Source organism: Melanerpes formicivorus, unplaced genomic scaffold, assembly GCF_026170545.1.
Source record: "Melanerpes formicivorus ecotype bairdi unplaced genomic scaffold, bMelFor1.0.p_v2 SCAF_14, whole genome shotgun sequence".
NCBI lineage: Eukaryota > Metazoa > Chordata > Aves > Piciformes > Picidae > Melanerpes > Melanerpes formicivorus.
In genome coordinates this window covers 8,632,009-8,654,531 of record NW_027142366.1, presented here as the reverse complement: position 1 = coordinate 8,654,531, position 22,523 = coordinate 8,632,009, and the positions used below count along the sequence as shown (strand labels likewise).

The 22,523-nt window shown below is 45.5% G+C and overlaps 2 protein-coding genes across 2 annotated transcripts; both read right to left on the bottom strand.

The window, feature by feature from the left end:
- Window positions 1–531: 531 nt before the first annotated feature.
- Window positions 532–4,020, bottom strand: COQ7 (coenzyme Q7, hydroxylase). Its single transcript, XM_068146844.1, has 6 exons — window positions 3,913–4,020; window positions 3,532–3,731; window positions 3,041–3,155; window positions 2,789–2,928; window positions 1,978–2,046; window positions 532–827 (listed from the first exon to the last, which is right to left on the bottom strand). Exons 1-6 carry the CDS (start codon window positions 3,983–3,985, stop codon window positions 750–752), a joined length of 675 nt encoding a protein of 224 aa, XP_068002945.1. The 5' UTR covers window positions 3,986–4,020; the 3' UTR covers window positions 532–749.
- Window positions 4,021–4,927: 907 nt separating this feature from the next.
- Window positions 4,928–22,192, bottom strand: TMC7 (transmembrane channel like 7). The gene is made up of 16 exons (XM_068146843.1): window positions 22,062–22,192; window positions 21,542–21,791; window positions 17,963–18,111; window positions 17,449–17,616; window positions 17,184–17,269; window positions 16,514–16,659; window positions 15,343–15,490; window positions 13,694–13,864; window positions 12,130–12,287; window positions 11,158–11,275; window positions 10,457–10,554; window positions 9,457–9,640; window positions 8,147–8,277; window positions 7,740–7,895; window positions 6,528–6,606; window positions 4,928–5,479 (listed from the first exon to the last, which is right to left on the bottom strand). The coding sequence occupies exons 1-16, from the start codon at window positions 22,111–22,113 to the stop codon at window positions 5,420–5,422; spliced, it is 2,154 nt and encodes a 717-aa protein (XP_068002944.1). The 5' UTR covers window positions 22,114–22,192; the 3' UTR covers window positions 4,928–5,419.
- Window positions 22,193–22,523: the final 331 nt, after the last annotated feature.

The following is a 22,523-nucleotide window of genomic DNA, read 5'->3' as shown; positions in this document are numbered from 1 at the left end:
GCAATGTCACTGGTGCTTCAGGTTGCACTCTCCTTCTGCTTTAGATCAGGGATTGACTCCTTACACACTCAGGATACAGAGAAAAAAAAACAAACAAACAAAAATCCCCCAAACCACACCAAAAAAACCCACCCCACCAAAACCAACCAAGCAAAAAACAAACCCTCATCAATAAAAAACCCAAACCAAAACCCAAGCCAAACCCAAAGGAACAAAGAAAGAAAATTTCTGCTGAAGAACTCCAAATTGAACCTGAAAACACAAAACCCCAAAATCAAAACCAAATCCCCAAATGTCTTCTTCAAATGAGTTTCAGAATGCCAATCTTTACTCAAGACAGACTGAAAACCACTTATTAGTGCTTCATTTACTTACCATGGAAAGAGAGCTCAGAAATATCCTACTTAGTCAGTATTAATCATTTTAAAAGGAGCTGATGAGCTCCAGCTGATTTCATTGCGTATATAAATCACGTCACACACACAGGTTTTGCTGCCACCTTGTGAACGGTCTCTGAGCGAGGAGGTTGGGTTCATACACACCCAGCTCTGCCATCTTTATTCACATGCAGCTCAGATGATTTTACTACAGGCACTTTCTCAACAGGAACTCAGTGTGACAAAGGACAGCTGACTCAGGTGTTCAGTGAAGAAAACAGTAAAAGGCTGAATAAAAGAACTCAAGTCTTCTGCAATTTCCACAGGCTTCTGCGTCACAGTTTATTACCACAAATAGCATGGAAAGCATCACTAAATCCTTTCTGATAAAAATATTGCAGCTTTGCATCCAAGCTGTATGGCTGTCTTCAAAACAGAATAAAGTGGTGCCTGGAAAACAAAGAATAAAAGATTGAAGATGTCTAATGAAATATTTCAAGGAGGCTGTGGTAGGGAGTAGAAAGCATGATCTAAAAAGGCACCAAAAAAGGCAAAACCCCTACTAAAATGCACCTGTGTTTGTAGATTAAGCTACTTGAGAGAGCACTGAATTAAAAATCACCAATTCTGCAGGATGTTTCCATTTCTCCATAAAATATAAGAAGGAAAGATGAGAGAAGTCACACATTCAAAGACACACATTGAGTACTGTGTCCAGTTCTGGGCCCCTCACTTTAGGAAAGACGTTGAGTTGCTGGAAGGTGTCCAGAGAAGGGCAAGAAAGCTGGGGAGGGGTTTGGAGCACAAGCCCTGTGAGGAGAGGCTGAGGGAGCTGGGGTTGCTTAGCCTGGAGAGGAAGAGGCTCAGAGGAGACCTTATTGCTGTCTACAACTACCTGAAGGGAGGTTGTAGCCAGGTGGGGGTTGGTCACTTCTCCCAGGCCACCAGCATCAGAACAAGAGGACACAATCTCAGGCTGTGCCAGGGGAGGTTTAGGCTGGATGTTAGGAAGAAGTTCTTCACAGAAAGAGAGATTGGCCATTGGAATGTGCTGCCCAGGGAGGTGGTGGAATCACCATCACTGGAGGTGTTTAGGAAGAGACTGGATGGGGTGCTTGGTGCCATGGTTTAGTTGATTAGATGGTGTTGGATGATAGGTTCAATGATCTCAAAGGTCTTTTCCAACCTGGTTAATTCTATTCTATGAGAAGGCAGCACAGAATGGAGTTCAATATTTCCTACTTCCTAACATGCTTGTACTCATTTTTCAAGGCAATGTCTCAAGTTCCCAGCTGTAGGGATGCCATTTATTAGTCTTATCTGCAAAAATATTTCATCTAAATTTCAGAACTATGCAGAGGAACCTCTCAGGAAAAACCAGAGATTTTAACACTTGGCATGAGTTCCAACAAATTCAGTTCAGTTCTGTATGTAAAATAAAAGGAAGCTCTACCTTACAGCCTTTTCTTATCTTTAGGAAAGAATGCCAAGCACTTTTGTTTTCTATTTCTCAATTACATCACAGTCACTGAATATGGAAGATAGGAACACCACATCTACACCCTCACTAACAGTGCCAATGAGTTAAGGTTGTACTTACTGCTTCTGCATCGTGCTCAAGTCCAACGTCATGGTGCTCCAGCTCATCATCCCGAAACTGCTTTATTGTCTTTAAAAACACAGTTAATTAGTAAGCCTATTTGGCAGAGAAAGTATACAAAACTATGCACTGTTGACTACTGCATGCACCAGAGTGGCCATCTGATGCCCAGGTCTCTCAAAAGCTTCTCAAAGACCTGACTCTCCAGTTCAGCAAGAAGGGAATTGCTTACCCAGCGTTCCCCAATCCTACCCCAATCTTTTAGTAGTCTCAAAAATAGTATTTAAGAACCAAGCTGCTGGTTAATGTATGGCTGGATTCTTCACTATCAAGGAAATCTATACTCACAGTAACTCTAAATGCTAATTAGTTTCATATATACAAATTGCTCTGACAATTTCAATAATGGAGTTAAGGTCCCTGCCTTGCCAGATAATCAGCAAGGATGTCTCTCTGTAAGCCAACAGGGCTTTTGCCCGTGCTAGCATATGCTACAGGACACTATTTCTCTCTTCTTTCAAACTGGGACAAAAAGGATTTAAGAGCTTTCCCTCAAGAGGTCTGCAAATAACTAGGATTGCTTTAGAAAGGGCTCAGAGCTTACAGGCACCTGGGCATTGTCTCTACCCAACAGGTTCAGTGCTCCTGAAGGAATAAAACATCCTCTGAACTTAAAATTTCATTTGGCTTCAGCATTCTAAGAGACAGAACAAGAACATCTACTGCAAATTCTATGAGCATATTATTCTAGAAGACTAAAGTTGTGATAGCTAATTCAATTAAAGTACTTTCAGAAGGCACAGTTAAATACCTGCAATAGTTCTTTGTACTTTTCTGGGTCTTCTTCTACCAGAGTTCGGATCTGGTTATTGTAGTGATTTGATATGCTCTCTTCCACTGCCACTGTGCAAGCCATTGCACCTTTCTTTCCCAGTAAAGCACTTCCAGCCCCTGTGATTGTGGCACCAAACACAAGCAAACAAAGAAAACTGAAGCAATACAAATTAATTTATACATTTGAAGGCTTCATAAACCCCCAACAATAGCAGTAACACAAACTTACCTAGAACAAAACCTGCTACATTCCAGAAAGGCAATAAAACAGTAGGTCGAACTCTGTAGGCAACCATCAGCTCATTGAACTTTTTCAGGTGAGCTTTCTCTTGATTCCACATTTGCTGCAAAGGAGACACATCCCAGTAAAGCATAAACCCAGTAAAAGTAAGCATTTCTAATAAAACTAATTAGCTAAAATAAAACAAAACAGCCCAGGCCCCTCGCACCTTCATAGCAGAGGTAAGGTTACTCGCATCACAAAGAGGAAACAGTGAAGAAAGGCAGATGAGGATAAACAGGGAACTTGCAAAATAAGTCTTTGGGATGCTCCTACAGCAATTGCGGTAGTGGTACCTCCCTTAACAAGTCCTCCCACTGCTCTTCACAAACTCCCGAGTTCAAACGTACACACAGCTATCGCCGTACAGCTTCATTCGGCCATTGCTCACCAAATGTCAACGAAGCAGCAGCGGCGCGGTCGCTTTTAGGTTGGCTAACCTGGATTATGGGTCCCACGCTCGATCTGCCCAGAACTGCCATCTGTCCTGCATAAATGCGGTTCGCCCCGTACTCCCCGGCATGGTCCACCCGGATGATGCGGTCTACGACGGCCTTGTTGATGCCCTCCAGAGACACCCGCGTGCTGCACAGCCTGCGGGACACCCCTCCGGCGGGCAAGGGCCACCTCTCCCGGGCACCTGCCGGAGAGACAAAGGTGACGCGAGCTCTGCCGCCGCCCAGTCCCCGACCGAGGCGGAAGGGCACCGCCACCCGCGGGGCACGGCGTTCCAAGGCAGCCCCGGGCCTGCGGCCGTCGTTCGGGGCGACGCCCCGCCAGGTGAGAGGTGGGCGGGCGCGGGAGCCGGCCCGAGCTCCTACCCGCCCCGCAGCGGAGGAGCCGGCACTGCCCCAGCGAGCGCCACACCGCCGGAGCCACTGCTGCCACCTCCATCCCGCTGACCCCGACGGCTCCACGCGTCGCGCTGCCACTACGTCATCTCCGCGGGCCACAGCCCCGCGCCGCTCCCATTGGCCCCACGGCTGCCGCACCGCCGGCGTCCCACGGCTGCCATGGCAGCGGCACCGGCACCGGCGCGCCGCCCCTGCCCCCCGCGGCGCCGAGGAACCCGCTGCGGGACGAGGGCGGCCGCTGGTGGCAGCTGCAGGCGGGAAACAGCAGGAGCGTTACACCCCCTGGGCGCGGAAAGACGTCTGCGGACCCAGCTGAGGCTCGGAGGAGCAAACTCAGTAGCAAACTACTTTCAAAAACCATCAGCCGTTATGTTTAAAAATAATTATTGAATGTGATTTTTCTATCTTTTTTTTTTTTTTTACAATAAAGACAGAAAACATTCCAGAACATTATATAACAACAGTCTCTCATGTATCAACTAACAGTGTGCTACTAGCAAATTTCAAGTACTAAACAATTCTGTACAGAAAACCCTCAAGCACAACCTTCCAATGAAGGAAACAGGTAGTAATCAGCTTAGAAACACAGCTCAATCATCTCCTTTCAGAGAGCAGAAACGTGAATTTAAAGGCACTGACACAAGCTGCTGAATGCTGTATCTCCAAACTATAATTTAACTCTCAAATATTCACATTTTAGAACCAAGAGAAGAGTAGTCAAGATGTACAAGAGCAAAACCCAAGTAATAATGCCTTAACACCAAAAAAAGGCTGCTCTACAGCAGGGACCTGGTGCCCCAGCAAGGCCTTTCCCTGTGAGAGGTGTGCACCAGCTGGTGACCTGACTGGTGGTCTATTCCTAGGCCCAGTGTTTATTCAGAGCTCTTACCAGCTTGATTTTCTGTGAACCATTTTGTGAAGTTATCCAGTGTTCCAACTGCAATTACTAGCTCAGAGCAAAATAAGTAAAGTCTCAACTATCTTTATAAAACTGGTTTCAAACCCACGCTGTATTTTCTTCTCCCATGCACTCTTTCACAATACTGACAGGTGATGTGGTCTTTTGCTTTGGTTTTAAAAGAGAAGTGATTTGGAAATGTGGAAAGTCACACCTTTCCCCTCCATCACCCTTCTTAAAGTCTCATTTGTAAAAACAGTACAAAGTTCTTCCCAAAAACCCTGAAAAAACAGGGACTTAAATCCCAAAAAACCTTGAAATTGTAGCAGCAGTAAGTGTCCTACCCTACCATTTTTGGACAGGTTTAACATAGTATAAATTAGCTAAATTTCCAGTCATAGAAACTTTAAGGCTCACTGGCACAATCAAGAGTAAGGCCTTAAGTGTCCATTACACAAACCACAGTGTCAGGGTGCTAATCAGCTGCTCAGTTTTTAGGTGCTGCAGATGCTTCTACTCTTATGTAGTGGCTCTAGGAGTTTCAGGAAGTCAAGTTCTTCTGGCTTTTCATTGTTTTCAATGATGACTCTGAGCTTCTGCTATTTGTTTGATTAGGAACAGCTTGTCACGACTCTCCTAGAAAGACAGAACAAAGAGTATGCTCCAGATGAACAGAAGCAGCACAAGTTACATATGAGCAGCTCATTTCTCTCTTAGAAATAAACAGGTGCACCCATCCCATTGTACTCTCATTAGGGGCTCCCTGCACACTCTAAACTACAAGTCAAAAATTGTAACAGCCAGGACTTCTTTTCTCTCATGTTAGGTCACATAAACAGTTCTGCCTTAGACACATCTTGCACACCTAAAAGCTAGAAACTGTACTTCCCAGAAGCCCTGAAAAAGCAGTGAGGCTTTGCTCCCAAACTCCTTCCTCTTTAGACATCTCTCCCCAGGACAGTGTGTTTTGAAGGCTGGGTGGTTAAATGCTGTATCTAAAAGCACAAACCAAGAACTGGACTATACCCTAGCAAACTGAGCAGTCTTACTAGTAAGGCTAGGTTCTGAGTGGAGCAGGGTTTGACAGACAACAGCGTATGAACACTGTTAAACATGGCAGCACACAGAAGCATGTCTGCACTGGCACCAAAGAAACTGTTAGCAGTGACTCGCTCCACTGAGTACCTGCTGTTGCAAGTAGTTCTGTGACCTGCACTCAGGAGTAGATCAGATATGGTGCAGTAACATAGGCTTGGAAGGAAAGACAGGGAGTTGGGTCACTGTTCTTGAAAGCAGAGAAGGAAATAGAAGCAGGGGTTGTGTAAGATGGTGAAGGGGACAGGAAGCACAAGATTCAGGCTCCTGTTTGTCAGAAAAGAAGTCATGCAGTGGGTGGGTTTAAGCAAGACAAGAGATGAAGAACAGGGACACTGCTTCTCAGAAGCATGCCTCATGCATGCACATTGCCTGATAGCAGTAGACTTTGCTGCAGTTGCTACAGCTGCAGCTGATACCCAGGAAAACCAACTAGACTGAGAAATGCCATAGGACTTCCACCATTTTCCTCTGTGCAATTTGTCAACCATGCTTCACAGCCTGTGCAAACATCAGGTTGTTCCTCTGCACACCTGATTCCTGACAAAGAAAAACTTTAAGGGTATAGAAAAGTGGATTCAGAGCTTACCATAACCAGTTGTTCCCTCAGCTGCTCAACCACTCGTTTGTGTGCTCCAGCCAAGGCAATAAAATAGAACATAACAAGGCTGCAAACAAACCAACGTTAAATGTTAACATCAGGCAAAACAGAATTAGTCAGAGAAAGGCTGTTATGAGCTAGAGGAATTGCTGGTTTGTGCATTTACATCAGATCAGAAGCTGCTGGAGGAACAAAAAGAGAAGTTTTAAAAAGTCAATGTACAGGTGGGGCAGGCTGGGCATTAGCTCTGCTCCAAAGCATCTGCTAAGGTATTTGTGCTGCCAGCAGGCAGGGATAGTGCTAGGGGACTTAGAAGCACAGCCACTTTCAGATGTTACAGGTTGTGTTGTGATGGCTCTGTTTCTGCCCTGCTCTAAGTGTATGTATGGGGGGGTTGCTCATTGCTCTCAAAAAGTTTAATGAGGTTTCAGATGAGTAACTCTTTGCACCCATTGGGGGTTCTAACTATGGTAAGCAGCCACTGATCAGTATTGCAGCCGTTTCCTACAGAGTATTTTCCAGATGTAATCTGTGACACAGATAATCCACAGGGCATTACATGAGGAAGACTGGCAACAAGAACCAGAATGGCCCAAATGCCTATATAACTCATGTTTTGTCCTTTTCCAAATAATATTAAGCAGTGGAGCAGCAGTGAAAGACATTCTCCACCTCTTAGACAGGCTTTATGATAAAGAAAACCAAAACAAAACCCCACAAACCGAAAACAGAGGACTTGCTATTTCCTGTGTGTGCAATAACAGGTTCAGTTCAGAGCACAGAAACATGTTATGGAAGAAAGGGCTGGGTGGAGACTGAAATGAACTGTTTCTCAGGCACAGAAGTTGTAGAAGTATCAGCTAATATGGCTCCAAGATCTGTTTGCTGGGGTGGGTTTGTTGTTTGGGTTTTTTTTTTACATCAAGGTTTGTAGACAGGATCTGTGATCACAGGACTTACAATGTTAATCTGCAGAACGTTTCACAGTCCAGACTTTTGAGGAAGACAAGTGTGAGATATGGGACACACAAGAGGAAATGGAATAAGGCTAATGAGTGTGAATGCATAAGAAGTTGGAGCTGAGAATGTATGTGGGCTTTGGTGTTTGACTGCAGATGAAAAATCTGATCTAACAGTTGTTCAGTATCAGCTCAGTAAGGAAGCAGCTGTATGACTGAATCAGGTCTCCACAGTACTCACCATATGACCATAAAAAAAGGCACTGCAAAGGCCTCTGATGCTATGCCATAAAGGACTTGCTGCAGCCCCTTTGGAAATTCAAGTATTGTATCTGGAACAACTGACCACGAAGTGTTAAAATTCCGGAAGGGCCCACATGCCTTTGAGGAGGGAATGCTGTCAAAGAAGCAGAGCAGAAAGGAGATGCTACACCAAAATGTAAAGATAAAAGAATCCCACACAAGCCCAGCACCATTTTGGCAATATGGTCTTTAAAACTGCAATGTTTGTTTATATGAACTAAGTTCTAATTTGGTTTGTTACACACTACTGTATTTTATTCCAGTTTATCATTCCCAACTGTGTGCCTGCTTTCAGGGAACTGACAACCTTGGAACAAACTTGATAGAAGTTAAATTGTCACTTACTATGCTATGCTGATTCCTAAGGGGACAAAAGCCAAGACAAGCCCAATCAACAGCACCACCAAGAAGAAGAAATTGGAACTCGATGCTCTGATTGGCCTAGCTGCAGGCTTCCGTGTGTGCTTCAAACTGATCTGAAGAGGGAAATTGAGAGACTGTTACCAGCACATCTACATTCATACATCCAAACAAACTTGCCCACCAATTGAATTTTCCATTCCCAAATACGCTACCAGCTAGCATACAGCCATTCTCCCTTCAACCACTGACTGGTGTTAAGTCCAAGCCTCCTGTTTGAATAAGAATTTGACCCAGAGGACCTCATACAGTCAACTGAGAGTAATTTCATGTATGATCCATGGCACAGCCTTTAGCTGTGTTCTGCCACATTCTCTCTTGTAAGAACTAAAATATAAGTAAGAATTTGATGCACAGCTGTGTGGTTATCGAGCATGATCAAAGGGCTGGAGCACCTCTCCTAGGAGGACAGGCTGAGAGAGTTGGGGTTGTTCAGCCTGGAGAAGAGAAGGCTTCAGGGAGACCTTAGAGCAGCCTTTCAGTACCTGAAGGGGACCTACAAGAGAGCTGGGGAGGGACTTTTGATAAGGACTCATAGTGAGAGGATGAGGGACAATGGCTTTGAGCTGGAAGAGGGGAGATTTAGACTGGAGATTAGAAAGAAATTCTTCACAGTGAGGGTGGGAAGACATCGGAACAGGTTGCCCAGGGAGGCTGTGGATGCCTGCTCCCAGGAGGTGATCAAGGCCAGGTTAGATGAGGCCTTGAACAACCTGGGCTAGTGGAAAGTGTCCCTGCCCACGGCAAGGTGTTGGAACTAGACAATTTTTCAAGTCCTTTCCAACCTTAACCTTTCTATGAATCTAGGATATGCACAAACCACATCCTGAACATCCAATGCAGCTTGGATTTTCCATTTTGCCTGCAAATTTTTAAGAGCTTGGCAAAATTTTGTCCCAGCTCTAAGCCATGTTGGTAGCATATGGATACAGGCAGAGAAGTGTTAAAAACTGACTTTATTACATACAAAGGTTTTATTAAAACAAAACAAAGCCCACCCAGATAAATAACTGAAGAGGTACTTATTAAAGAGTTGGTTTGCTTGATTTCAGAGCAAAATTCTACCTTCCTAACTTAAAAGCATTAAGCCTACAGAAAACAGAATGCCATTACCTCATTTCCACATGTTTTTAGCTTTCTGTTGTTGCTGTTGTTTAGAATCAACTGCATGCTGTATTACAAACCCCAGAGAGATGTGAGCTCAGCTTTGTTTGTTGACCACACATTTTCATTACCTTTTTAATGTAAAAGACAATGAAGTATTTTATCATTGCTACTGCAGGGAGGAGCGGTGAAAAGAAGGTTCCAATCCAGCAGATGGTCTGGCCATAAATGATTTCCAGGACATTGTCAGAAATTCCAAATTCCTGCAATCCAAACCACTGAACTAGCTTGCAAGAGCAATGAGCAACTAACAACCTGGAAACAAAGAGTATCATGAATCCTAAAATGAAGTTAGAGAGTTTAGATGAATTCTAGTATCTACACAGATACTATTTAAGCATTAGAAAACAACACAGTAAAATGCCTGGAGAAAAAAAAATATATACTCAAGTATAAGGACTTGAGTACTGTGTCCAGTTCTGGGCCCCTCAATTTAAGGTCATTGAGACACTTGAATGTGTCCAGAGAAGGGCAACAAGGCTGGGGAGAGGCCTTGAGCACAAGCCCTATGAGGAGAGGCTAAGGGAGCTGGGGTTGTTTAGCCTGGAGAAGAGGAGGCTCAGGGGAGACCTCATTGCTGTCTACAACTACCTGAAGGGAGGTTGTAGCCAGGAAGGGGTTGGTGTCTTCTCCCAGGCAACCAGCACCAGAACAAGAGGACACAGTCTCAAATTGCACCAGGGGAGGTTTAGGCTCAAGGTGAGGAGAAAGTTCTTCCCAGAGAGAGTCGTTAGCCATTGGAATGTGTTACCCAGGGAGGTGGTGGAGTCACCATCCCTGGAGGTGTTCAAGAGGGATTGGACGTGGCACTTGGTGCCATGGTTTAGTTGTCATGACGTCTTGGGTGACAGGTTGGACTTGATGACCTTTCAGGTCTTTTCCAACTTTATTGGTTCTATGATAGAGAAAAAAGCAACTTCACAGCCACCTGAATAGCAAACAAGTGCTCAAAGCACCAGGAATGGATTTTTTGCAGTTTGGTCAGAAATGTGGGGAATTAGTAACAGAAATAAAGAAAACATGGTTCATGTGTCATTTGCAAAAGGATGCTCAGAAGGCAGGGGCACTTACTTTCGAGGAAAGTCCAAAAACAGGACTGCAGCAAGAATGATAATGAAATCAAATATCATCAGTTTATACATTTCTCGACCAACTTCAGTTTCCCAGCACTACAGAAACAAATCAGGAAGTACAAGATTAGGAGTCTAAACAACAGGTGAAAGAGAAATCTGCCAATCACTAAAGCAACAAACACCTCTGTCAGTTACACCACAAAGTTCAATTTAACTCCCATATTTAACTGAAGTGTTCCAGAGGCTTCCATGCCAAACTTTTTACTTGTTTGTTAGATGGTCTGGGGATTTTTTTCAGGAAAGATCATTTGTCTCAAAGAAGCAGAAGGCAGCAACACAGAATCACAGAATGTTAGGGGTTGGAAGCGACCTCCAGGGATGGAGTCCAATCCCACCCTGCCAAAGCAGGAAACACAACTGTCTCTGAAAGAGAGCTACCTCAAACAATCCTCATGGTGATCAGAAATTCTATGCTAAACAATCTGCCAGTGGACTAATTTAAATCAGAGTTTTAGAGAAACAAAAGTTGTCTTTAAGAACTGTACAGGTTTGCGCTGACCAACGAGAGTCAGCACCAGCCGTAACACGAACTGCAGCCCCGGAGCTGATTCTGAACGCCTCTAGACAATCAAGTCTCATGGAAAAACAAATCTCTACTCACAAGTTCAGATGATTAAAGACCAAGATAAATCTACTTACAGGATAGAGTTCGTAATTGTATCCACAGGTCTTACACTCGTCAGTGGCGCAGTAGGAGATTTGACTCCACAGCGAGAACAAGAGAACGCCGATGTTGGCCAAGCGCACAAAGACACACCTGAAAGAAAGGCAACCCCCAATTGCAAACCTGACCAAAAAGAGCCATTCTGGCACCTGGATCCACTTGCACAGGAGTCCAAGGCAGGCTTGGAACACAGCAGTGTCATGCAGAGCTTTAACGTAATGGCTAACTAAACACATTTCTTTCCTTAGCAGTGAGTTCACTTGCTTTTGACCTTCTCTGCTTCAGGCTCCAATCCCTTGCTCCAAGATCAGTCATTCCAGCTGCAGATCTTGACACCACAATGGGCTGCACTTCCCTCAAGCACAGTTTGAGAGGCCTGGTGACAAATCCTGGGCAGTATTTCTCTCTCAGTTGGCTTCAAGCCTTCAGAGGCACTTAGCCAAATTGGAAATACAGGGAAGTAGAGAGTTCAGATGCTTCAACCCAGATCTTAATGCCCTGAGCTGCCAAATGCTAGCTCATTGTGCTCACAGTGAAACAGCTTTTATCACAGTATTTCTAGCTCCTGCCTTGAGCAAAGCCATGCTACAGTCACTGCAGTACATACATATTTGCTCATTCAAGGAACTGCTGCATGTAAAGCAGTGTGAATCCACAGCTCTGCAGCCACTTCTCTACTATTTATTCAGGTTGTTGATTTCCAGACCACACAGCTAAATGGAATTGAGGAAAACTTGGACACTGAAATGACTGCACTGTACTGTCATCAAAACAGGAGACTGTTTCCACATTTAAAATTAAATCTTCCAACTGAACACAAGCCAAATAATGCCTGCTTGGCTTCCAGGGCCCAGGCCTTCCAGTGCAGAGTCCAACTTCTCTGTGAATGATGTTTCAATGTTTACAGTACTGAAAGCCTACCAAGGTCACAACAAAAACATTGTTACCTCAAGAGTGTCAGCTTAATTTCAAAGGCTGGTGAGTAATCTTCAAATGTGATCAGAAATGAGAAGATGAGAGGAGCAATGAAGTTGGCCAGTGTGATTACTATGGAAGGCAAATACTGCACCAAGAGATTAGCTTGAAAGTTCTCATTGCTGACGCCCTGTACAAGATGAGAAAGAAAACACTCAGAGCAGCACTTGCCTGACATCATGCTCCCTTCAGCTGCCTGCCAACCTCTCCTGACCAGGATTCAGGCAACATCTTTCACTCAGTCTTCATCCTCCAGCTATATGTGGAACTACAAGCCTCTCCACTGCAGTTTGATGCTACACCCTTGCCTTCTCCTGTTCCATTCACCATTAACTCCCTCCACCTCCAGCCAGGAGTATTGTTGCACTTCCCTAAAGCTTGTTTCAAAAGACTCATCTCACCAAGGTTTGGGTCTAACTACATTGTCTAACCCAGCACTAAGGCTACCACTCTGCCAGTGTGCAAATGCGTTTTAAGCTATTCTCACCAGCATCAAGCAGCTCCTCTGACTTTCCTACTATCCTAAGAAGCTCCTCTATCTACTCAAATGAGTAGGCAAGGGCAAGATACTGATCCTTACACATAAAGCTGACAGTAAGTAAGACTGCTTTTAAATTGTCCTGTGTTGTACTGTCCTCTTTCTCTACCTTCAAATGCTACCTCTGACACAAACACTTCTTTAGTCCTGATTTGCTGTTTCTCTCTCTGCAGTCCTGGCAGTTTTTTAAGAGGGGCCTACCATGACACAGTGTTCCCCACACACAACCAGTGCCCATCACATCACCAATGAACAGAGGGGAGAGAAAGTGTGGTTCCCATGCATGTCAGGTTAATTCAACACTGGAGTCCTACAGAGAAGTAAATCACTGTTGCAAAACTGATGAAAGTGTTGTCTGCTCTTATTCTGCTTCCCATCTGCTTGTCCTCCCAGGGCCAAACACCACCACCCAACCTGATTCTTTTCACTGCTGATGCAATAACCTTTTCTTCTGCAAAACACTCTCTGTTCAAAGGTTTCCTGCTTCCCCACGTAGCTGTAACTCAAGCCACAATGTAGATCATAATCTTTACTCTCCCCTTCCCCCTCTGTTCATTTTTGCAGTGAAGCAATTAACCAAATCCAGACACTGATCATAATGAAGTTTAACTAGATCAGTTCCCTCAGCCAGTTCACTTCCCAGATACACAAGCACTTGTACCAGAAGAGCCCAGGGAGCTGAGAATAACTACATGGGAAGGAAGGTGAGGGCTGCTTTCCTGTCAGCTGCACTAGCTCCAAGGCACACAAGACTGAAGCCTCTTCCTCAGAGGAGAACATCACTGGGAGAGGGGATAGGGGGAGGGGGGTATGTTTCTGCATGTAGTTCTCCATCTTTCCCACTCTGTCCCACTCAAGAAATTCTAAGTCTGTAGCAAGTGTTGCCAGATCCCTTTCATGAAAGGTGCTATATTAAGATACTTGACTCTTTCACAATAGTTCCTCTTGCTGTAATCACCAGCCCCGTGGAACCTTTCCTAATGTCATATGATACTTACATTGGACTTCTCTTGAGAGAAGACAGTTGCTTCATAAATTGAGTAAAAACACCCAGATAAAACTGCAATAACAATTATATTGATAAATATCCTCAGGGAGTAGATGCGTAGCTTTTCTTTCATGGTCCTCTCAGCTATTTTTTGCTTCTGCCTTTCTTCCTCCAGGTCTGTCTAAAAAAACAAAAGAAAAAAAGATGCAGCATACAACACTTGACACCACATCTCCAACCTCTGGGATGTGTAAATCCATAGCTTGTTGTAGGAGGGTGAAGCACACCAAACTGAGAGTGCATTTTCATTGGCACAAACAGGTCCACGTGGGAGTGGAAACCCCTGTGTGCTTACTCTCCTCAGGCTGAGGGCCCTGTAGCCAAAGTGCCTCACAATCCCCTTAGCTTTACTATAACAGTAACATATATGCTTGAGGACAGACAATTTGCCTGCTTATCACAAAGGACTTCTCAGACAGCTTGGTACTAAATTCTGAAACAGGTCAATCATCCTACTCATTTTCCTCCTGCAGGTAAGGAACCAGGCCTCACCGCTATGGCTGCAGCTTCATAGTATCATAGTATCTGTTAGGGTTGGAAGGGACCACAAGGATCATCTAGTTCCAACCCCCTAGATGATTGCTTCCTTCTCCTACTCTTTGAGAAGGAAAATTGGGGGATGGCCCACAGGGCAAGAAGCACAGTCTTGAGTAGCTTGTCACAAACTTGATGCTTCACCCTAGCAAATGTGAAAACACAGCATGGCCTATGAAAGCAATTTAACCAATCACCCAGGTATTTTCTGAGGACTTATTGCTGTCTAACAGTAATATTAAGGGGCAAGTTGTTCTAAGGTGTGAGTTCTAGAGGCAAAAGCGTTGTAAGTAAAGGAAGCTTTGATTATATGATGAAAAAAAGATGACTGTAAGCTTTACTGAGTAGAAAAAGAAACTCAATAGAATTTGTGAAATCTCTACTGCTTTGTGGTTTGTAATGGAAGTATCTTTTCTAAAGGTAATTGTTTCAGTACACAAATCTCTGCTGCTGGTGTAGAGAGAGAAAAAAGAAGGTACTGGTTTCACTAACAAAGCCTCTAAAGCTCTCTGAAAAGAGTCCTGAAGATTTGGGGAGTCTATCACCTGCATTTTGTATGTGCATGTGTGTCAAAAACACCTTTCAGTATCTTCTTACTGCAACAATGCTCTCAACTTGTGTAAGAGTACCATGTGAATTTTCTTCCTCCTCAAACTACCACCTACCACACTGCAGACTTGAACACAGAACACTGAAACCGATTCCCAACAGTACAAGGGGTTTGCCCACAGCCAGGATAGCTTTTCCTGTTGGATTATATAGAAACTAACACAGGAAGCAGGAGTGGAGTGTGAGGAAGAGGCAGATAAGACAAGCAGCTAACAGGATGGCTTCAGTCCCCAGAGAATGGGGGAAGGGCCAACGACATCAGTACCAGCCCTTCTCACATTGCACTGCAATTCTAGATACCTAGAAAGCAGGCAAGAGGATGTGGGTCACTCTGCCCCCAACATAAACTACTACGACCCTTCTCATCCTCATTCCATTATCTCCAGTCACACACCTCTCTTTTTGAGCCATCTGAGCTGTATGACACTATAATCATAGAAAACGAAAGTTACTCACTTGGAGCTCATACAGCAAGCTGCGGTGTTTCAGCCGTGCTGCGTTTGGGTCTGTAATGCAGAAATCCCAGCCTGCAAAGACTTTGTTACAGTAAGTCTGAAACTGATCTTCAGCGTGCACCAAGTTCTGCTTAAATCCTTCCACAGACCTAGAGAAAAACGCAGCTTTACCTCACTCATGAAAAGCAGCGTTTTATCCACAGAAAATAAAACCCAAATCAATACCTCAAGTGATCTAGCTCACCAAAGGCCACATGCCACCCCCAACCTTCTCATGAGCAAACAGCCACATTGGCTTTATTAAAGCAGCAAGTCTCTGGGAAGCTGTCAATGTGAGGCTCTAAAGCACCCAAAAATCAGACAAAGATGTGACTGACAGCTTACTTCCCTCTGCACTTAGTCACAGCCATACCTTCTCACCTCATCCAGTGCTTCTCTGAGATGGCTCAAGATAGTCCTCAACAACTGCTGTATAGTTGAGGGTGTTTTATTTACGTGCATACATACAGACAAAAAGCTAATACTTCAAATGTGTTTGCTTTGCTATCTCAGTTTCCCTTGAGGCACTGCATCCTCAAGCAAAAGAGCCTCCATTTCCATACCACAGTATCACAGTATCGCTTAGGTTGGAAAGGACCTCGAGGATCATCGAGTCCAACCTATCAACACAGACCCCATGACTAGACCATGGCACCAAGTGCCACGTCCAATCTCCCCTTGAATGCCTCCAGGGACGGTGACTCCACCACCTCCCTGGGCAACCCGTTCCAATGATGAACGACTCGCTCGGTGAAGAACTTCCTCCTCACCTCGAGTCTAAACCTCCCCTGGCACAGCTTGAGACTGTGTCCCCTTGTTCTGGTGCTGGTTGCCTGGGAGAAGAAGCCAACCCCTTCCTGGCTACAACCACCTTTCAGGTAGTTGTAGAGGGCAATGAGGGCACCCCTGAGCCTCCTCTTCTCCAGGCTAAACAATCCCAGCTCCCTCAGCCTCTCCTCATAGGGCTTGTGCTCAAGGCCTCTCACCAGCCTTGTTGTCCTTCTCTGGACACGTTCAAGTGTTTCGATGTCCTTAACCAACCAGTTCTGCAATGGAGCATGCTCCCTACAAACAAGAATGCAATGTAAACTGTGCAACAGGTACCAGGAATTAAACTATACCACCATCTTTACCTTATTATTATCCAGAGGAGACTTAATCCAAGGTAGGCAAATGTAGCCAGCAGATATGCTAGTGGCAAGTTGTACCTCATCGCACTGATCCACACAGCATCTATTGTGTAATAGCCATAAAACAAAGCTGTCACTTCAAGGATCCCCTGTGAAAACACAAAGTTTAAACAGAATTTTTAACAGTGGCAGACTCTGCCCAGTTACACCCAACCTGGAATTAAGCAATGATGTTGTAAATTTAAAATTACTACTGGGGCTGCCAGTAATTTAGCCAGCGAGTTTAGTTGTAACATTTTGTAGCTTCTAGGTATTGCCAGCACCTCTGCTCAACTGTAATGCAGACACCACATTTGAGAATCCCTCTCTTCTCCAGTCAAAGAGCTGTATGAAAAGGACCCTGAGATCAAAACAGACAGTGTGCTCCAGAATATGGAACACTTAGCAGTTGGCAGGAGAGGCACAGGCTGCAGCATGTGGCCAACCAGCGGACACTCCGTAAAAGGCAGTTTGAAAACTCTTCTCACAGATAAAGGTTAATTTTACCCCACTGCCTTATCATTTTTTCCACAATTATCAATGCTTCATTCCCTAAATAAAATGTTTTCACATTTCACATGCTGTGTGAGACACAGAAACTTAATTAAAAATATACAAATACCTAACTACTTACAGTGCCACTGAGCAAATCTTTGAGGTAAGTATAGAAGTAAGTGAGTCCCTTATTACCACTAGGCTCATAAACTGTGCAGTGGGAATCTGTCAAAAGAAAGGCAGGATAAGTCACTCACATGGTAATGCATTTTAAACTGCAAGATCAAGTCCAAACACGTCAAGTTCTCATTTTAAGAGCAGCATTTCTTTGTCCTGGGAGGTGGAGAAGAATCTTATGGAAAGCGGGAATCTCATAAACAACAGCAAAGAGCAAAGACATTTACCTATGTTCTTGGGAGGTATTTTAGCAAAGCTGCTGTTGAATATTCCGTATTTAGAAATGATGGTGGGAAGGGTAACAAAACTGAACATCAGGATAAAAATGACAAAATTCAGCAGGACCAGAAAGCGCAGGAAGGAGAAGTAGGACTGGATGCCAGTGCCAAATTTCCCTGGGAACAGAAGAAACATGCCAACAATTAAGGTGATAAATCACTGGAAACACAGAATGAGCAAATTATCATTTCAGTTACACTGAATTAACAGAAGAAATATTACTAAAGCTAGTTTTAACTACTGCAGGCTGTTCACAATGGAACTGACATGGAAAAGTGGCTTTTAAATAACTCTCTCCAATATATTCCCTTCTACTCCATCATGGCCTTTGTGTCAGCAGTCAGCCAAGCAGGTAACTTCTTATGCACATACAGTTATAGCTGAAACCACAGCCACACGTGAGAAAGAGACTAACAGAGGCAACTTGAACAAGGAAAAAAACCAACATCAGACAATGAATACCTTCTATGCTGTGAATATTGTGTCGCCAAAGCTTCAGGTAAGATGACAATTCTTTGACTTCCCCAAGAACTTTCTTCAGTGATTTACTGCTAGCTCTTTTCCACTGCTTCCATCCAGATAAGCGTTTTATATCAGCCTGTTGATAGTCCCTAATAATCAAGAATTAGTTTCTGAGCACAAGGACTTTCTCACAGAGCCTAGCACAACAGAGTCTGCTTGCAGCCTTCAGAGGGATAACACAGTGCTAAAGTCGGAGTAACGCACGCTAGCTGGTGAGGACTTGATGATCTCAAAGGTCTCCTCCAACCTTGACAGCTCTATGACCTATTCCTCCTGCTGTGATATCAAGTTAATTGATATATATCAAGTCCTCTCACAGAAAACACTCTCTTGGAGAGAAAAAAAAACCAACAAACCAAAACATAACAATCCAATTAACAATAGCACAACACAGAAAAAATGTAGCTGAACTTGCCAGTGGGATCACAGGAAAGCTGCCATTCATGATTTCATAGACAGTAATGGCTGGAAAAGGAAGAGAAGAATCTTTCCCCAAAACTTCTGATCAAGAGGCTCTCAAAAAAAACACCAGAGTCTCCAAAATATTTTGCTTTACTCTTTTAATGTTACAAATACAGCTGTTCAAACCAGAAAATTACTGGGGTCTATTGCAGAGAACTCACAGATCTCAAAATCAGAATGTCAAATTAAAAAGCACAAAACCCCAGAGCTATAAAAGAGGCTTAAATACTTCATCTGGATTTCATCATTTTAACTCCTCCACCACATTCCAGTATGTAATAGAAAACAAATGGTGGGGAAATGATTAGATTTTAATTAGCCCACTTTTACAGTATGTTGAAAAATTTCACAGTATCACAGTGTAACTAAGGTTGGAAGAGATGTCGAGGATCATCAAGTCCAACCTATAAACACAGACCCCATGACTAGACCATGGCACCAAGTGCCACGTCCAATCCCCTCTTGAACACCTCCAGGGATGGTGACTCCACCACCTCCCTGGGCAGCACATTCCAATGACAAATGACTCGCTCGGTGAAGAACTTTCTCCTCACCTCGAGTCTAAACCTCCCCTGGCGCAGCTTGAGACTGTGTCCCCTTGTTCTGGTGCTGGTTGCCTGGGAGAAGAGACCAACCCCTTCCTGGCTACAACCACCCTTCAGGTAGTTGTAGAGGGCAATGAGGTCTCCCCTGAGCCTTCTCTCCTCCAGGCTAAACAATCCCAGCTCCCTCAGCCTCTCCTCACAGGGTTTGTGTTCAAGGCCTCTCCCCAGCCTTGTTGCCCTTCTCTGGACACGTTCAAGTGTCTCAATGTCCTTCCTAAACTGAGGGGCCCAGAACTGGACACAGTACTCAAGGTGTGGCCTAACCAATGCAGAGTACAGGGGCACAATGACTTCCCTGCTCCTGCTGGCCACACTATTCCTAATGCAGTGCCAACTCCACCAACTTCAGAGTTTACTTCTTCACCAACATATACGTGGGCCCAATACACAGCAGCACACAGACACCAAGGATGTGCCACAAACTGTAACTTTTAATCATTTCTCACATATTTTCATACCATAAGACAGGTTTTCATTTTTAAAATGGCTACATGGTCAGTGACAGCACTGAGGAAAATTTTTAGTGGCTCAGTTTGTATTTATTTATTTTTTTTTTCTCTTCTTTTAAGAAACTTCCCAGAAACATAGCTTGGAAGATCTGCTTGTATGCAGTAAACGCTGTTCCAGCCTTCGATGCCCCTGAAGGGCAGCAGTTAAGCAGCCACGAGGACACTACGCTACAGCAGAAGACAAAGGTTTCAATTTTGAAAGACCTTGTACACAACTCTACTTAAGTGCATAACTGACTCACTGCCAACTACAAGCTGCTGTCACGGGTGCTGTAGGTTGACAAAATTTCTATTAGCCACCTCAGCTGAAAGTAAAGTTATAGGAATTTGGCAGAAAAACAAATTAGAGCCTGTATGAAACAATCAAACAGGCAGCTGATGAACTAACTCTTCTTTAAGTGGAAATACAGCTACTCTCAGACCACTTCATTTTGTGGAAGCTGCAGGCTGCAGCATGCAGTGTTTTAAATACTTGAGAGAACTCTCTGGCCCGTGTTTGGTCTGCATTTTAAACAGAGGCGTGGGCTGAATATTCATCTGCTGCAGGAGTTGAGTGTTCAGCTTTCAGGACGTTTCCACCAAGCATTTTGTGTTGGCAGCTGCTGCACAATGCACACAGAATAATGATCTGTAAGCGTGCCAAGAAGCCCCACCAGAATCTCCCAAGAGCTCAAAAACCTCGGGACATCCCAACTCTGCTCCTAACATATACCATGGCCACAGGAGTGCAGTTGCTTTAATGTTTTAAGAATTGAACTTCAGATAACCAACTTCAAATGAAAATTCAGAGTATCAAACACTTTCCTTTGCCACACCATAGACCATCTGCTGTTCCTTTTGTACAGTCTGTAGGGTTAAACTTGACTCCAGGGTCAGGCTGTAGCCCATTTCCCACCAGTCTTAAAGCAAGGAACTCGTGTTCTCTGTGAAGCACCAGATTATTAACTGTACTTTCACCTCTCTCCTAGTTCATAACCACAAAGTACCTGATTTAAAGATGCAGCTGTTACATACAGCTATGTCCTCCAAGGAGTTTTCAGCCTAGTAGAGAGACAAGAAGCCAAGAAATACAGGCAGGGCAAAGCATGCTCTCTGCATTCCCCTCCCTGAAGGGTGATACCACCAGAGGGGCAGCAACTGCCAATAGCTCACAGCAGAGTAATTTGGTAGGGTAGCTGCTTTCTACCTATACTGTGCCATGTCAGAGAGAGCACCATGTATTTTGGAAGAACTGCTAAGAATCAAGAACTGCAACACTGGCATAAGAGAACAGGATTGCTGATGACAGATAACCCACAGTGACCTTTAAAAGCACAAAACACTGAGGCGGTGAGAACCACCTTTGGCTGCTGGAGGTAATTCCCAGTTTTGATTAATTTCTTCTAATTTAACCTATTCCTCCCCCCAGTCAGCTACTCCCTCATGCCAGCCAAGCACACATTCCTGCAGCTGGAGGTGCCAGAGGTAGCCTGCCATATTTTGGCACGAGTATCTAGACAACTTCTTCTCCAAACCACATACTACAGGCAGAAACAGATACAGATGAACCCAGTTCTGCTCCAGCCTTCCATCATACCTGTGCTGTGGTTAGGAAATGGTAGTATCATAGAATGTTTTGGGTTGAATGGGCTCTTTACAGGTCATTTAGTCCAACCTCCCTGCAGTCAACAGGGACACCTTCAACTAGAGTTCAGAGCCCCAGCCAACCTAACCTGGAACATTACCAGAGATGGGGCATCCACCCCTGGGCAACCTGGGCCAGTGTATCACCACCCTCACTCTAAAACAACTTCTTCCTTAGATCTAGTCTAAATCCCCCCTATTCCAGTTTAAAACCACCACCCCTTGTCCCGTTCACAACAGGCCCTACAGAAAAGGCTGCCCCCAGAATTATTAACAACAACAACAATAAAAACGTGTAGAAGACAAGTATAAAGCTTAACCTTAATCTCCTCTTCTCCGCCATACTCCCGGGGTGTTCCCTGGCAGGGTAAGCAACCAGCTCGTTGCCCTCATGCCCCGGGCCCCGGGCCTCGGCAGCACGAAGCCCCGCCAAGTCCTGCGGGGCCGCCCGCCGCTCCTGGTTGCCCCCGGCGGTGGCGGCACGACGCCTCAGCGCCGTCTGGTAGCTGGGCAGCTCCTGAAGGAAATCCACAGGTGCGGGGCCATGCATCTCCTCTGGAGGAAAGACCCCTGCGAGAGGAGGAAGCGCAGGGGCTGCGGAGAGGGGCTCGCCACAACATGGCACCCGGCCGGCAGCCCCGAAGGTGTCCCGCCGTGGCCGCCCCCCGAGACCCCGCAGCGCTGAGAGAGAGGAGACGAGAGGCCAGGTGGCAGCAGCGCCGCTCTCTCGACCGCTCCCTTCCCCATGCCACCTGCCTCCCCCGCGGGTGCCGCCGGTGAGGTGCTCGCTCCCCACCCGTGCCCCGCGGCGCTCGGTACCTGCCGCCACCGCGCCCTTACCGCTGCCCAGCTGCCAACCCGGCAGCTCCGCGCCGGCCCCGAGCCGGCTCATGCCTGCGTGCGGTGAGGAGCCGCCGTCCCGCGTCGGTACTGCCGTTTCCGGGCGCTGCGAGCCAGCGGGGTTCTGGGGCGGCGGCTGCCGCCGGAGAGCCGGGGCTGCTGGCAGGGCGGAGGCGAGACTCCCCGCTGGGGCCGCCTTCCCTGGGGCGCCTCGCCGGCAGGGGGCGCCCGGAACCGCGCTCGCCCCTCAGGTGCGGAGCTGACCCGGAGGTCGGCGCCTTGCTCGGGTTCGGCTTCCCTTGTCCCCGCCCGCGCGGGGGTGCAGTATGTGTCACCCCGCTGCGAGGGGAGCGGCTGAGGCGCGCAGGGCCTGTCCCTTCCTGCACCCGGCCCCTGCCTTCAGTCCTTTGGTGGCATTGTATCCTTGTACGTTTAAAATAGGAGTTTCAGATTTCGAGATGC